This window comes from Ascaphus truei, chromosome 5 (assembly GCF_040206685.1).
Source record: "Ascaphus truei isolate aAscTru1 chromosome 5, aAscTru1.hap1, whole genome shotgun sequence".
Classification (NCBI taxonomy): domain Eukaryota; kingdom Metazoa; phylum Chordata; class Amphibia; order Anura; family Ascaphidae; genus Ascaphus; species Ascaphus truei.
Window position 1 is genome coordinate 264,626,928 of NC_134487.1, and position 15,296 is coordinate 264,642,223.

General features: G+C 38.1%; 1 protein-coding gene across 6 annotated transcripts in view; it reads left to right on the forward strand.

Annotated features, from left to right (window-relative positions):
- The window catches only part of LOC142495890 (protocadherin alpha-C2-like), a 215,841-nt gene extending 201,421 nt beyond the window's left edge, over positions 1 to 14,420 (forward strand). For all 6 annotated transcript variants that reach the window (XM_075601981.1, XM_075601978.1, XM_075601982.1 and 3 more), the window contains exons 3-4: positions 1,968 to 2,056; positions 13,993 to 14,420. In XM_075601981.1, the coding sequence (XP_075458096.1) occupies positions 1,968 to 2,056; positions 13,993 to 14,309 (406 nt within the window). In that variant the 3' untranslated portion in view covers positions 14,310 to 14,420. The remainder of the gene's footprint in view (positions 1 to 1,967; positions 2,057 to 13,992) is intronic.
- The last annotated feature ends 876 nt before the right edge of the window (positions 14,421 to 15,296 follow it).

The following is a 15,296-nucleotide window of genomic DNA, read 5'->3' on the forward strand; positions in this document are numbered from 1 at the left end:
GGTGACCTTATCACAACTCTTTGGTTCAAATATCCCCTCTATGCTGATGACACACAAATCTACCTTTTAACCCCTGATCTTACACCTGCTGTACAGACCAAAGTCTCTGAATGTCTCCATATCATATCAACCTGGGTGGCTGTCAAAAACGGAGATCCTCATACTTAATCTGAACCCTGGCCCTACTGCTCCCTTCTCCATAACTATTTGCCAAACTATAATACACCCAGTATCCCAAGCACTCTACCTACAGTAGGTGTCAGATTTTCTCACATTCACAATGTAGCTAAAACCTGTCGATTTATTCTCCGTAATATTGCAAAGACACACCATTTCCTGTCACTGTATTGCTAAACCTCTAATACAGACCCTCATTCTCTCCCATCTCGACTATTGTAACATTCTACAATCAGTCCTAAACGCTGCAGCTAGAAACACTAAATCTCTCAATGTCTCTCCTGCTGAAATCCTTCTACTGGCTTCCAATTAAATCCTGAATTACTGTATTTTCAAAATTCTCCTTCTCTCTTTTAAGGCAATACACTCCTCTGCCCCTCCTTACATGAAAGCCCTAATTTCTTGCTATACACCTGCCGGACCCTTGCGTTCTGCTCAAGGATGTTTTCTGACTACGTCCCTTCCTCGCCTAATCCTTTGTCACTTACTGCCTCACACCTTTGGAATGCCTTTCCCCTAAATATCCAACTAGCAACCTCTCTCTTCATATTTAAGGCCCTTCTAAAAACACACCTCTTTAATGAAGCATTTGAGGAGCTCAGTTGGCTTAAACTATACATCTCATATGCATGTACCATGACCCCTTTCAGACCCACGTACACTACCATAACACTCCACCTGCTGTCTCCATAAGTTCTTCCTTCTTACCACTAAGATTGTAAGCACTTCGTGACAGGGACTCCTTTTGCTAATGTCTATTTTTATGTGTGAAGCGCTTTTTCCAATAGTGTCACGTGTGTTACTGCTGTAAAGCGCTATGTATGGTGCTATATAAAGATATACATACATATTTAGAATTTTGTAGTCATACAACCAAGGGCTATAATATATTTTCAGACGGTATCTGAAGATGGTATATAGCATAAGCAAAAAAAACCTATGCACTACAATTAATGAAAAATAAAGTAATGAACTAGAGCAGGGGTGCGCAAACTGGGGGGTGCGAGATTTCTCAGGGGGGGCGCAGGCGGTTTCAAAAGCCCTGCGCTCTTCTCCAAGGCATTAAAATGAAATGCCAGGGGATCGCGTGAGGCCTCTGGAACCTAAACTTATCTTGCTTCAGCCGGCATCTGGAAGCGTCTCCATGGCAACATGGTGTATGCCACGGGGTCATACTGTGTGACGTCACACGCACGTTGCCATAGCAACACAGCATTAAATGACGCTGCGGGTCACGTGACGTAACATCACATGATCCCGTGCGTCTTGTGATGCCATACAGAGCAAAGGGGGGGGGGGAAAGCACTAGAGGACAAGAGACGGGGGCGCAGGGGCAAAAGTTTGTGCACCCCTGAACTAGAGAAAAGGTAATTTTAATAGTTTAAGATCTCTTTTATTTAGATCCATAACACATCTATAGTAAATCAACATTACTAGGTTATTACAGAAATAGAAAAAGTAATGTATGCAATAAGTGTAGGAGGTAGAAGATAAGAAGTGCTAAATCTGTGTATTCAAACAAAAAATCTAAAAAGGTAAAACAACTTACTATTTTTATATACGCGTAACACATCTCCGATTGAGGAAACCTGATGAATGGGGAAAGTTGTATCAACCTATTTAACTGATTTTTCGAAGTTTAGACTTTATTGTGTATATATATATATATATATATATATATATATATATATATATATATATATACACAGTATATTTAAAATATTTTTTCAGAATACAGTATGGTGATTTTTTGTAAAATATTTTAACTTGTCAAATCAATTTCTATATAGTGCTGTGCACGTGGAAGGATCAGCCGTATTACGTCAAGGACCTGGAGGACTGGAACAGCAGTGGCCAACAGTATCCAGTGCAACACCAGGTTAGAAAACAACTGTAAAGCTTTAACAGGGGGGGTGGGGCGTGAGTTTTGCTGCACTTACAAAGGCCCCCGCGCTCTTCCCGAAGGCATTTAAATGAAATGCCGAAGGAGCGGCGAAGGCCTCCATAAGGTTCCTTACCTTGGCTCAGACGCCGTGGGGTCACGTGATGCCGCGTTGCCATGGCAACGTAACATCACATGATGTCGTGACATCAGAATGCCGGAGCAAAGGTCAGGAGGGGGGGTGGCGAGCAGTGCGTGTATATTTTAACTACCCACAACAATATGCTTACAAGACTGTCAGAGTTAGGGCCATATATTGGGATATAAGTAGTAATAAAAATAAAATTACTGTTTTGGGACAGGGCGCTACATACTGTAAAATCAGGACATATACCGGAACGTCACCTAAATCAGGAGCGGACATTATTTACCCTGATGTTAAGAGCGTACTCACCAAACAAATTGTGTTAAAAACAACTACCCTCCAGCATTAGAGCACAACCTCTTATTCTAGCAATTCTCTTTCTCAGCTAGATGCTTCTCTCCTGCGCTTTGTTGAACCCCTTTATATATTCAAAAGTTTCAATGCTACACCTCATCTCCCTTCTCTCCTTAACACGGTGCACCAAAGTTTTGGACCTATAGAAATAAGATGCTGAATGTGTTGACCTAACTGGGTTTCACCGGAAAAGGCGTTAAAATTCCAGATGTTACATTCATTGCCAACTTATATTATTAATTTGAGGTTGCCGTTAAGACTTTTTCCATATTTTCCACGATAAAACTTTTTCCTGATTCAGAAGAGATCAGATTTGCTTTCTCTGACACTTTTGACTTAATTGGATGTAGTGTGAGCAGAAACACTGGTGCCATTCAGTGAGTTCAAGACCAATGGAATGAGATACAATTTTACAATTAATTTTTACATCTATTAAAACTGATTTGAAGGTGTTGTGGGATATTTATATTGAAAGTCTGCTGAACTCGGGCAAAACTGGTCACAACGGGCAACATCTTATTTATTGGTATTGCTTTCAATTGAGTTTTTTCCTTTGATATACTGTATATGAGACTTTTATATCTGAGAGGCATTCATAAACAACACTAATCCTATATAATAGCATAGGGGCCTACAGTATATCTGTATCTTTATTGTGCGTCAAACTATTAGTGTTAAAAAGTAGTACAAACCTTCATGAAATGTATGTCGCATACATGAAGGTTGTTATGTGGCTTATTATATGTGAGGCATACTTCGTTGTCTGAAATTATCTTTAATGCATTGTGCCATGTTCAATACTTGATACAATTTCAAGTCAAATTTTTTTTTAATTTAGTAGTGTTATTAAATCCAAATTATTAATGAAATACTATTTACACAGTGTCTTGCGTCACATACATTTTTGGTTGATAAATTCTGCGCTCTCAATATAAACCACCTTTTTAGGTTTTTTTTACAGCACGTTTCACTTGGCGGATTATTTTGATGCACATTTACATTTTCCTTTTTTTTCCCCACAAAGATACAATCTTTTAAAGTACAATCCAATAACATATTTGCATTAAACGCAGTCTGTGCGCCAAAATATTTGGCTAAAATAATTTTTGATGATTAAGGCACATCTTCAGAAAATAAGCGCAATTAAATATGAGATTTTCGTATGCCAATTTGACACCAAAAAAGCCCTTTGCAAAGCATAGTACAGAGACTTCATAGTCTTTTTTTTAAGGACTTGAATTTTTTTTTTTGTACATACATTACAAAATCTTGGCATAGAATGAGCCTTTTTATTGATTGAATATACTGTACCATATAACCTCTTTATGCACAAACACTAAGAATAATGCAGTGTCTGCAAGCCGTGTAAATGATGAGGTAGTGATTTACAGTGAGCACACATTTTATGTATTTATGGACTCATCATGCATACTAAACAAATGCAAGGCATGCACCTGGAATTAAAAGCCATTATCTGAGATAAATTTCTTAGAAAAATAAAAAAAATAATGCAGACTATTGTCCTAGGGGGTTAAATTTCAATATATACAATGTCTCGTAGATCGTTTGTAAACCTCCCTTTAAACTGGAACTTGTGTTTCCTTCCATTACCAAAAGGGGTTCAAAAATATACAATCCGTGAACAGAATAACACATATTTGCTATGATGATTTCTAGTACGTAAATAGAATCTCTGCTAAATATGTTCTAAGGAAGACAATGAATACACTGCTAAAAGAAACATCTGTGGGATTTATAAAATAGTGGATTGAATAAATTGACAGTGGTTAGAACATAACATGACATCTAATTTATCACTAGCAGTTGTCAAACCATTCTCCTTTCATTATTCCATTGTGGGCAATGCTGTGTGAGATTTGATTTATTTTACTGAATTCTACATTTAGTTTCTGCAGTTTCTGCATGACCCGGGAGGCTACCAGGTGGCTCCCCTCTCCCCCCCCCCCCTCGTACCCACATATAACACAGTAATAAAGACAGGAAACGGGAAATGGAGGCAAAATGGCAGAGGCTATTTATTTATACATAAACCTAAGAGGGGTAAAAGCCACTCCCCGCCAGGGTGCTCCTTTGCCAGGAGGGGGAGGGGAGGGTCAGCCGGCCCTCGAGCCGCTGGCTTCGTGTCCTCTACGCAACCGGGTTCTCGACGTCAGGGATAGATGACCTCGCCCACTCGTACTCCCCCCGGGCTGCAACGCTCATCTCCCAGTCTGGCAAGAACAGGCACCTACCTTCAAGAGCCGCCGCAACAAAGGCAAAACTGGTCAACGACCCCTCCTGCTTGGAACCTCGTTCCTTTCATTTCTAGCAAAGTATCAGCATTTTATACTGCAACAGAACAGAGAAACATTAACATCGCACACAATACATATGTCCACATTACAGGGAATACAACGGCACTGCTCATATTTCGCTGCTGGTTGCTACATGATTGCCCTATACTACCTAAGGGGATGGGTGGGTGGGAATCGTCTGGCGGGCAGCAAAGAGCCTGTGCCGCCTGCCAGTCTGGCCTTAAGTAGGCCCTGTGTGTCCCCTCCCTTGGCCAGGGGACGGGAGGGGTAGGGGCAGTCCAGCGACCAAGGCTGGCCCCCCCAGTCATGAGACCCTCCTGCCAATGGCTGGGGGGGGAAGCTGTTTCTGCATCTGACATGGTTTCAACTGTTTCATTCTTCTTAATCCTATTGTTTTATTGAAATATATTTTGGTTAAGCCTTATTCTGTTTAATGTATCTTCTGAAGTACTGTCTGAGCTAGCGTGAGCCCTCTATCACAACACTGAAGGTGTTTTTTGGTAATAATTTCCACATTACAATTACTTAAATAAAATGACTGGATTAGTTCAGATTATAAAGAAAAACTGTAGTACCCTCAATAAATTCCATTATATCAGAAATAAGCGCTAGAAAACCTTCAGTGACTTAACCTGCATGTTTCATGATTGATGAACCAACTTGACACAGAAGCAGGGTGGCAATTGAACTGACAAACGATAACGATTTGAATGGTACGTGTGATACATAAAATAAATAAAATGGTTTTCTAGATTTCCCCAATTGACACATAAAGTACAGTACTTAATCAAGTAACAAACTACGGTATCACTAAGGCAACCTGCATAGATATACATTGCCCTGAAAACCTGGCCTCTTGGTGACCCTTGAGAACTTAACGTGTACAGTCATATATTTGGCCTGTCATCTTGTTTTGGATTTCTATACCAAAAGTGCTAACCTACACTTAAGCCAATAGTGGAGTCTGTTTCTATAAAAGCATACTGGTGATTGACTAATATCAACCAATCAATACTGACTCTTTAATAATCAAGTTATCATGGATTTATGGATAATGTTGGAAGTAATGGAGAATTTTGGTATCACTTTAAGGCTATTTCTACTAAAGAGGCATTGGAATTTGTTTTGACCTCATAATCAGTGAAGGTGTTTGTTCAGCACAGTATAGTTGGGTTCTTATGAGTATTGTTTAAGGATATTGGAAATCTAAATACATTTACAGATTCACAGGTTTGTTTCGATCGGTTCCAAAACTAAGCATCATATTAAACAAGTCTTTTATACTGGACAACGTTTGTTAGTGAGGGGACTTTATTCCAAGAAAGGTTGGGTGGAGAAACTTGATGTACAGAACATGGAAATAACTATAAACATAATTGTATACATTTACTCTTAGAACCATTCTGCAAGTTGCCAGTTGATGCAAATTGCATATAAGACGTGGCACGTAAAGACCCATTTGGACTCATATTGTCTCATGTTCAATTTTATAGGCACAAAAAGGACAGACTCGTGTACATTTATACTGTAGTGCCGACGAGTATTCTAAAACAAATCTGGGGCAATCACCAACAAGACCCAGGTACATCCTGGGTACATGCTGGGTACATGCTGCAACATTTCAGTGACATTTCTGCAGACAGACTAATGGCCCATCGGATTAACAGCGTGGGTCAATGGCAGTACCATTCAAACTGAATGAGACTGCCAGGGACCCCTGCTGTGTTAATCCGATGGGCCATTAGTCTCTGCAGAAATGTCACTGAAATGTTGCAGCATGTATGTACCTGGATCTTGTTGGTGATAGCCCCAGATTTCCAAGGCAAGTTTAAGGCAAGTTTTAGAATACACATCGGCGCACCTGTATTGTACTGTATGTTGTCTCCTAAACTTAAAGCCAAATGTTTATTATTAGGTAAGTCATAACTACGATTAAGCGGGTTAATATACAGCTAAAACTTTGGGAGATATTAATGAAAAGTACACATTTTTTTTAAAATCTAAACAAAAAGCTTCCTAATGGAGAGAAACAGAACCAGGTCAGCTGCCAGATACAGTTATATTACTTAGTAGGTCCTTGTTAGCCTCAGGGTAATACTGATATGTAGCAACAGTGTAAACTAATTCAATGGATAGATTAGCAACCTTAAGGAAAACATTGGAAGCCATATTCTTGTAGATCACATATTCAAATAGATAACACTCACCCTAGCTTTTCCTCCACTAAACATTAATTAGGTACATGGCAATATGTGTTAAACAGAACATCTGGTGTGATTTACAGTGTGAATAGGAAAAGAAGCCAACTAGCAGATTACTTGATTTATTATTAATCTAGGGTAAAGTAGTTTCACTCACTCATTGGAGGGGGGTCGAAGACCTAAAGTATTGAAATGACAACAAACAGGTTGGGCATATACACTAAGATAATACGCTGATGTTTTTCTGTGAATTTAGTTACATTTTACTATATAGCTTATGTAGAGTTTTACCAAATATACATATTTTATGTAAATTATTCATTCCATTGGTGTTCTGTCCTGGTAGCCCTGTAGAGAAAAGTAAAGTCATGACTTTCGAAAAAGCATACAATATGATATTAAATAATAGCATCACAGATAAGATTGCATTCATTTAACAGTGATATATTTATATTAAAGGTAGTGAGTACAGCTCTTATAAACATAAGCAGTCTAATGGAAATACGTACATATATCACTGTGACCTTCAATAGCGAGGTCATGAATAGAAATAAGACAGTAAATCTGCACAGGCAGTGCTTATCTGAACTAGCATCTTGTGTTCTTCCCTAATACCAGCAATACCTTTCCTTGACCCCTTCAGTGCTAAAGGTGCCAGCAAACGCATTGCAACACAATGCAAAGCAATGTGAGATAGGGTCCTTTGGCACTGAAAGGGTTAATGTACCATTTATAAACATCCAATTCCAATAAATGGATACTTTTGAACTAATAACATGGGGGGGGGGAAGGGGGTTTGGTCCCATTCTGCAATAGATTAATCTTTTGTTTACTTAGACACAATGTGCATTTTTGTTACAGGTCGTGGCTTATCTGGATTGACTCCAGCCTGTATCTGATCACATTAAGAAGGCCTATGAAAACGATGAGTAATATTTTGCAAAGATAGAGGTTTAGCATAATGATTTCCACAAACCTAGCATGTATTACTCATGCCTCCATGGAAGCATTAACGTAAATAATCATGTTGATTTTGCCTGTGAGTTTGTAATTTGATTAGTATTGCATCATCTATACTGAATAGCCGGAGCAAAAATAACAATATAATTAGAAAAGTAAAGACTCTGACACGAGGATAGATGGAGCAGGATGTTCAATTTGCAGATGTTATATATTATCATAGAAAAATGCATAAATGGGATTTTTATCCATATCACAATGAAGGTTACATACTATTTATTTCAAATTGACCCATCTTTGCTGTAAGAACCACGGGGGCTATGTACAACAGGGAAAGAAGGGAAAAATCCAAGAAAACGGTCTAAAAATCCAAGAGTACCTTGTGCAGCCTCTGATCGGCATGTATGAAGCTGCTGTTAATGCACTGACTTCTGTGTTTGCATGCTGTGCGTCACGTAATGCTCCTAGCAACATCAATATATTTGCATTGCAAAAAAGAGGCATGTTTAGGGGCATGCCTACAGTTGTGCCCTGCCGCAGCAATTACAAAAATCACATAGGAAATGGTTGCATAATGAATTAAAGTTTACATTTATTATGAGCCCATTTTGCCTTCACCTCAGAGATGGTGGCAGTGGTTCAATATTCTCCAATGCATTAGATAAGCCCCATATAATAATGGCACCAATTAAAGGTAATGATTGCATTTATTAATGAAACCTAACTGAGAGATAAGCGCACTGCTTATGATATGTAACAAAGAAGTATGCCCCAGCCAGCATGTAGGTGTGAACGCTAAAACAGCCTCCAAGTTTATTGACCCCAACATCTGCAGGGCAAATGGACCCAATATTATATATGTAACACTGAGTTACATAATGTCACATGGGGCTTAAAAACCTTTATTATTAATGCCAGTTTGTTTAGGAAGTTTTGTATTTAATAATATTGAATCATATTTTACTGTTTCAACACTCAATATAGTATATATATTTGATTCAAAAGCTTTTTGACGTGTTTTATTTATATATTTGTTTAATATATTATTGATTTATTTCTCAACTTGGCGCTACTCCCATCTAGACCCTGAAATAGGCCTTTTACAGGGTCTGAATGGGTGTAACACAACAGTTAGGCCTGCTATAACTCACATAGAGTAGGGTTATTTCACTTTCTTCTCAACTTGAGCTAAAGTCCTATTTCAGGGTCTGGAGCAATGTAAAGTCCAGACTGACAGTGTCACATTATCTTATTATCTGTCATTGGATGGTAAATCTAGACGCAATTAGCCTATTACAAATAATTGCCACAATGAGAGTTGGAAAGAGCAGGTTCATGGGAATAGAATGGTTTTTTTTTATGTTGAGGCAAAGTAATGGAAAAGTCATCTTGTGTGTTTAGTTCTCTTGGGGGTCTTAGCTAGCCTTAGCCATGCTGTACTTTAGCCAAGTGCTAGATGGGACAGTGTTTTGGAGGAATGGCAAGTATATTTTATGGAATATATAGCCTTGTTTTATAGTGGTAAAATAGTTGTCAAGCTAAATACATACTTGAAAAAGAAAAGATGCAAGAGAGAGCGAGAGAGAGAGCGAGAGAGAGAGAGAGAGAGAGAGAGAGAGAGAGAGAGCATGTTCTTGTATAGCACTGCTAGTTTTACGTAGCGCTTAGCAGAGACATTTTGCAGGCAGAGGTCCCTGCCCTGTGGAGCTTACAATCTATGTTTTTGGTGCCTGAGGCACAAGGAGATAAGGTGACTTGCCCAAGGTCATAAGGAGCCCACACTGGGAATTGTACCAGGCCGTTGCTGCAAACTCAATGCCAGTCAGTGTCTTTACTCACTGAGCCACTAAGTCTCCCTAACTAATATATAAGATCAAAATACTTTTTGACTTGCGTTCTAAATTCTAATATGCCAGTTCCAGCAATCTCAAGTAGACAGTCATTTTAATGTAAATACATTTTTCATTTTCTAATGGAGAATATGCCCCATGCGGATTAAACTAAATATAATTCCACAATGAACTTGTGAACTTTACAGACAGTGCTTAGATGCAGTGGGCTAAAGCTGTTTCGTAATGCTTCCCTGTTTCTAGTTCACTGCATAGCCGCTGTAGCTTTTTGAGTTGCTTAACTCTTGAAATGGTTGAATTTTCAAACACCCATACAGAAACATCTGCAGTGTTTGTGCCAGGTCCCCAGTGAGAGTGTAATCAGGTTTAGGGCAAAGTTAAATTTTCATTGCTGCCTGCCTGTGTGCCTGTTTGTTAACAAAAACAACTGTGATGTTGCTAAGTGAGGCAGGATAACATTGACCTACGGATAAACCCATTGGATATGACAGCTGACATGGTATGGCATATTCTTATACTATACAATAGCAATGTTGGACTTTGGACTGTAAGACCCCCATAAGAGAGACTGTGTAAAATAATGAACGTGTAGCATGTTGCAATATTCTTGCAGGCAGTGTCATGGGACACATATAATTTCGTACAAGTAGACCATTTAAAGTGGTCTTTTCTTTTAAACATGTGGAGAAAGCTTTTAGCAGAATTAGCTCCATTCAGAAAGGCAGTGACCGGAATCTTACTTACAGCATAGGACCAATCTAGTGAATGAAAGGAGGGCGGGACGAGTCTGCTCTGCAAACCTAACTGCGTACACATCACTGCAGAGAAAAAAGGCTGCATGAAACGGAACCTTGCATTTCTGAGCTGTGCATCCGTCTTTAGAAATCTGTTTTCATTAACAATTGTCTTACATGTAGTAGCAGAAGGACGGGAAGCACCCTATCACACACTGGAGCTGCTATTCTTCACATTTAAATGGATTGCCACCTAAATATAGTAAACAGCAGATTGTGCCTTTGTGTTCGTTTGCAGATTGCTGGTGAACACATTGAATAGATTTACAGAACTAAAATGGTCTTGTTGAGGCTAAAAATAAACAACATACCCACTCTTCCGTAAGTCTAGATTTAACCTATTTAATGAAGCCATGCCTTCAAAAGAAGAAGCTTACCATGTAATTAGAACCAAAGCCAATGCACACTTAAATAAAATACCATGCAATGTGTAAAGCTGTTGTTTTTCACAGCGAATACATTTTTTTAATCAAATAGCAGACTTAGCTCCTATATTTGTAGCCGTTGACAACTGCTTCCTTTAAATGTAATTGTAGTCAGCATGAAATTCTGATGCAGTTAGAATTATTTTATTAGATTGTTAGGGATCATACACATGGTGGTTACAGATACTGCTTGACTTGCTAGGTAAAGAACTGCAGTGTTCTATGCTGAATCAGACAGAAGTTTAATTTCCTGAAAAGGCAGATAATGCTCAGCTCCTCAGCAAATCTGGTTAACTCTGTGAGTTTAGGATTAGGATTTGCTGTGTCCAGTTTCCTTTGCTGGAAATGCAATCATGTATACTGTACAGTATGCCCTTATTTCATAATTCATTGTGTAATAATTATAAAAAAAATGTACAGTCATATGTACACATATGTAGTCTTATATTTTTGTTTAATATATTAAAAAGATAATGGGTTTAGTTGTATTTATTAAATACTTATAACAAATGTAGTTATTTAAAATGTTGTGCTAGTTTATATACTAATGCCCCATTTGATTTGTGTTGTTTATTTGCAGCAACAAATCTGTTTTTAACTCAAGTACAAGATGCAGTTTACTTACATATTTATGTATTGCTATACAGTAGATCAGTGGTTTTCAACGGGTTACATAGTTACATAGTAGATGAGGTTGAAAAAAGACATGCGTCCAAGTTCAACCTGTGCTAAATTTAAACAACAGATACTTTATCCTATATCCGTACTTACAGTACATTGATCCAGAGGAAGGCAAACAAAACCTCCCCAGTGAAATATCATCCAATGATATCTCATAAGGGGGAAAATAAATTTCTTCCTGACTCCAATAATTGGCAATCAGATTACACCCTGGATCAACATCCTTCCCATGTTTACTTGTTTGGTATATCCCATTATACTTTTCCTTTCTAAAAAGATGTCCAACCTTGGGTTCCCCGAACATCCCTGAAGAGTTCCTTGCAATTTTCAGGTCTTTTGAAAATGGTACCAAATACAGAACAATTTACAATGCATCGGATCTCACACATGCTATTAGGGAGGGTTGGGGTTCCATATAATGCATCTGATCTCAGACACACTGTTAGAAAGGGTTGGGGTTCCTTACAATGCATCTGATCTCACGCTATTAGAGAGGGTTGGGGTTCCATACAATGCATGTGATCTCAGAAACGCTATTAGAGAGGGTTGGGTTTACGCAGAATTTCACACTATGATATAGGGTTCCTTAACCAAAAAAGGTTGAAAATCACTGCCATAGATGCTAATTTTATTCAGTACAGTTTCACAGATTTTGGCCTAATGAACAGGTTTTTGGGAGGAGGAACCAAAAAGTATTTAAAACAAAAGCCCAGATCCACAAAACTCCGTTAACATAGCTTAATGTCACATTAAGACTAATGGTGTATCTACAGAACAAAGGATAATACCATCACTTTAAGCCATGACACTCCCATAAAAAGCATAGTGTTAACCACTGTATAATGGCCGTTATAATGATATGCAAATGAAGCATTATCATTACATTGCCTTTCTGCAAAAGTCCATTAAGGTTAACACATGGCCTTAATGTTACATTATTTAAGTCATAGCTCAAATTGGCGTTACTCCCACCAAGACCATGAAATAGGGCTCTTACAGTGTCTGGGTGGGAGTAACACCACATTTAGGCTTGATTTATCGAACATAGCATTATTTCCCTTCTCATCATTTCTCAACTTAAAACAAAATACTAATTTCAATTTCTGGATTGGAGTAATGTCAAAACTAACAATGTCAAGAAGATTAACACAACTTTTCTATTATCCCTTAAAAAGAATAGAAAATGCCACAAATATATCATAAACCAGGTTCAAGAGAAAGGAACTAGCAATTTCAAAGGATAACTAAAAAAAAATATTGAATGATTAAAAAAAAAAAAAAAAGGTTATGCGATTTGGTATCTCTACATCCTACCACACTAACCCCCGGGTTCATCAACCTCTGTTATGGGTTAACACTCCCAAACGGGTGTTAACTCCCTTTGACTTGAAAGGGTTAATGCCTATTTAGTTGCGTTAATCTGGAACAGAGGGAGCTACCGTATGTATCAAGACAATTTTGGAAAAAAATACATGCAAATGTCACCATTTTCCTCTTCGCCTGTATGCGTTAATGTATTAAGCCCTTTGTACCACCTTTTGCCCCATATGCGTCAACTTGCGATTTGGGGTGTGTCAAATAGAGGAACTAGGTAGGGGGTATATTAACAACACATTATGAGATATATTGAACTGTGCTTCTCTGCGCCACTTTTTCTCTCTTCAATCTGGGTCATGTTTAACGTGATGCAACTTTCTGGCATATAACAAACTGCATCAGATGTAAGAAACGGTTTCTTACATTTTGACGCAAGTATACAATTCACCCAAATATTTTTTCTTTGCCCGAAAATGAACTTGATACAAAGCCACATGTACAGTGAACTTGGGCTTGTTTTATATTCAGTGGTAGGCCATCATGCATTATCAGCACACATGCAAGTCATAAAATGTGAGAAACAGCAACTTTTCTCATTAAAATACTTATATTTGTTGAATAACTGGGATCATTTTTGGCATGAACTTAATGAGATGTGTATTCTTTATTGTGCATGTGAGAACAGACTAAAAATAGCTAACGAAAAGTGGTACTATTTAAGGTAAAATAATTTAAATGTTAAGAGGTCTATATTGCAAATCTAAAAAAAAGACTGCAATGACGTTACCTTTTCTAAAAAATAATAGAGAGGTATATAATGTATTGTTAATGATAATGTATTGATGATTGATATGGATAATGAAATAATGGCGGTTGTTTCAATCTTTGCAGAACCCGACGGCGGAGAGGTTTCTCCCCCAGTAGGAGCTGGTGTGAACTGCAACAGCTGGACCTTTAAGTATGGACCTGGTAACCCAAAACAACCGGTGCCACAAATCCCCCCTGATTTCCCGGAGAATTTCATCATCCCGGGTTCCCCGGCCATCATTTCTATCCGCCAGGATCAGCCATCTGCCCAAGATCCTCCCAAAAGTAATAACTTCATAACCTTTGGGAAGAAGGAGGAGACGAAGAAAAAAAAGAAAAAGAAGAAGGGAAGTAAGAATCAAGAGAAAGGAAACAATGCAGCTGACAACAGTGATCAATGAGAGGATACTGAAGCCAATTATTAACCCCTTTTTGTAAGAAATAATGTAGCAACTCCTAAATTCTTCCTACTGTTAATGCACATTCCTATAAACAAAGACTTCAACATCCAAGCCTGAAAACGTACACAGTCTGTCTAAATTATTTACCAGATTACGTCTTAAAGCTTTATTCTGTCAAATGTTAGTCATATCCGGCAGTTGTTTCTCACATCCAAAGACAGCAGTTGCAAATTTGTGCACCTCATACAGTAAGTGACTGTTAAGGCCAGTGTCTCTGTAAATAGATGGTGTGTGTTGTACAGAATAATGAGTCGCATTCAGGCATCCATGCTATAGTGGCAACACTTCAGTGCAGATTTGTGCCGCTAAGCAGTCAGTTTGCAGTGGCAACTCTGTGCAGAGATCAGGTAACACAGAGGGAACACAATGGTAAGCAAATTATTCTATGAAGGAACAAAAATTGAATTCTAAAAATATGGTAAATAAGTCAAATTTGTATTCTTTAATCTGGATTCCATAAGCATAAGTATATATATATATACACACACACACACACACACACACACACACACACACACACACACACACACACACACACACACACACACACACACACACACACACACACACACACACACACACACGTGTGGAGTGGGAGCTCACAAATTGAGACGTACAGCTGCCTGGGTGCTCCGGGTAAGCAATGTAACCACAATAACGAATTGAAGAAAAGTGGGAACTCTCAGGTTTTCTTCAACAAAAAGTGGGGATTATTGAAAAGAGTGGATTGACATTTCGGTCTGGCAATTAGCTCTTTGACAAAAATCCAAGTTCTGGCATGAAAAGTCAATCCTTTATTTTAAATAAACCACAATATTTGTAGAAGACCTGTCCAGGTTTCTTCAATATAAATATATATATATATATATATATATATATATATATATATATATATATATATATATATATACTGTATATATACTGTAT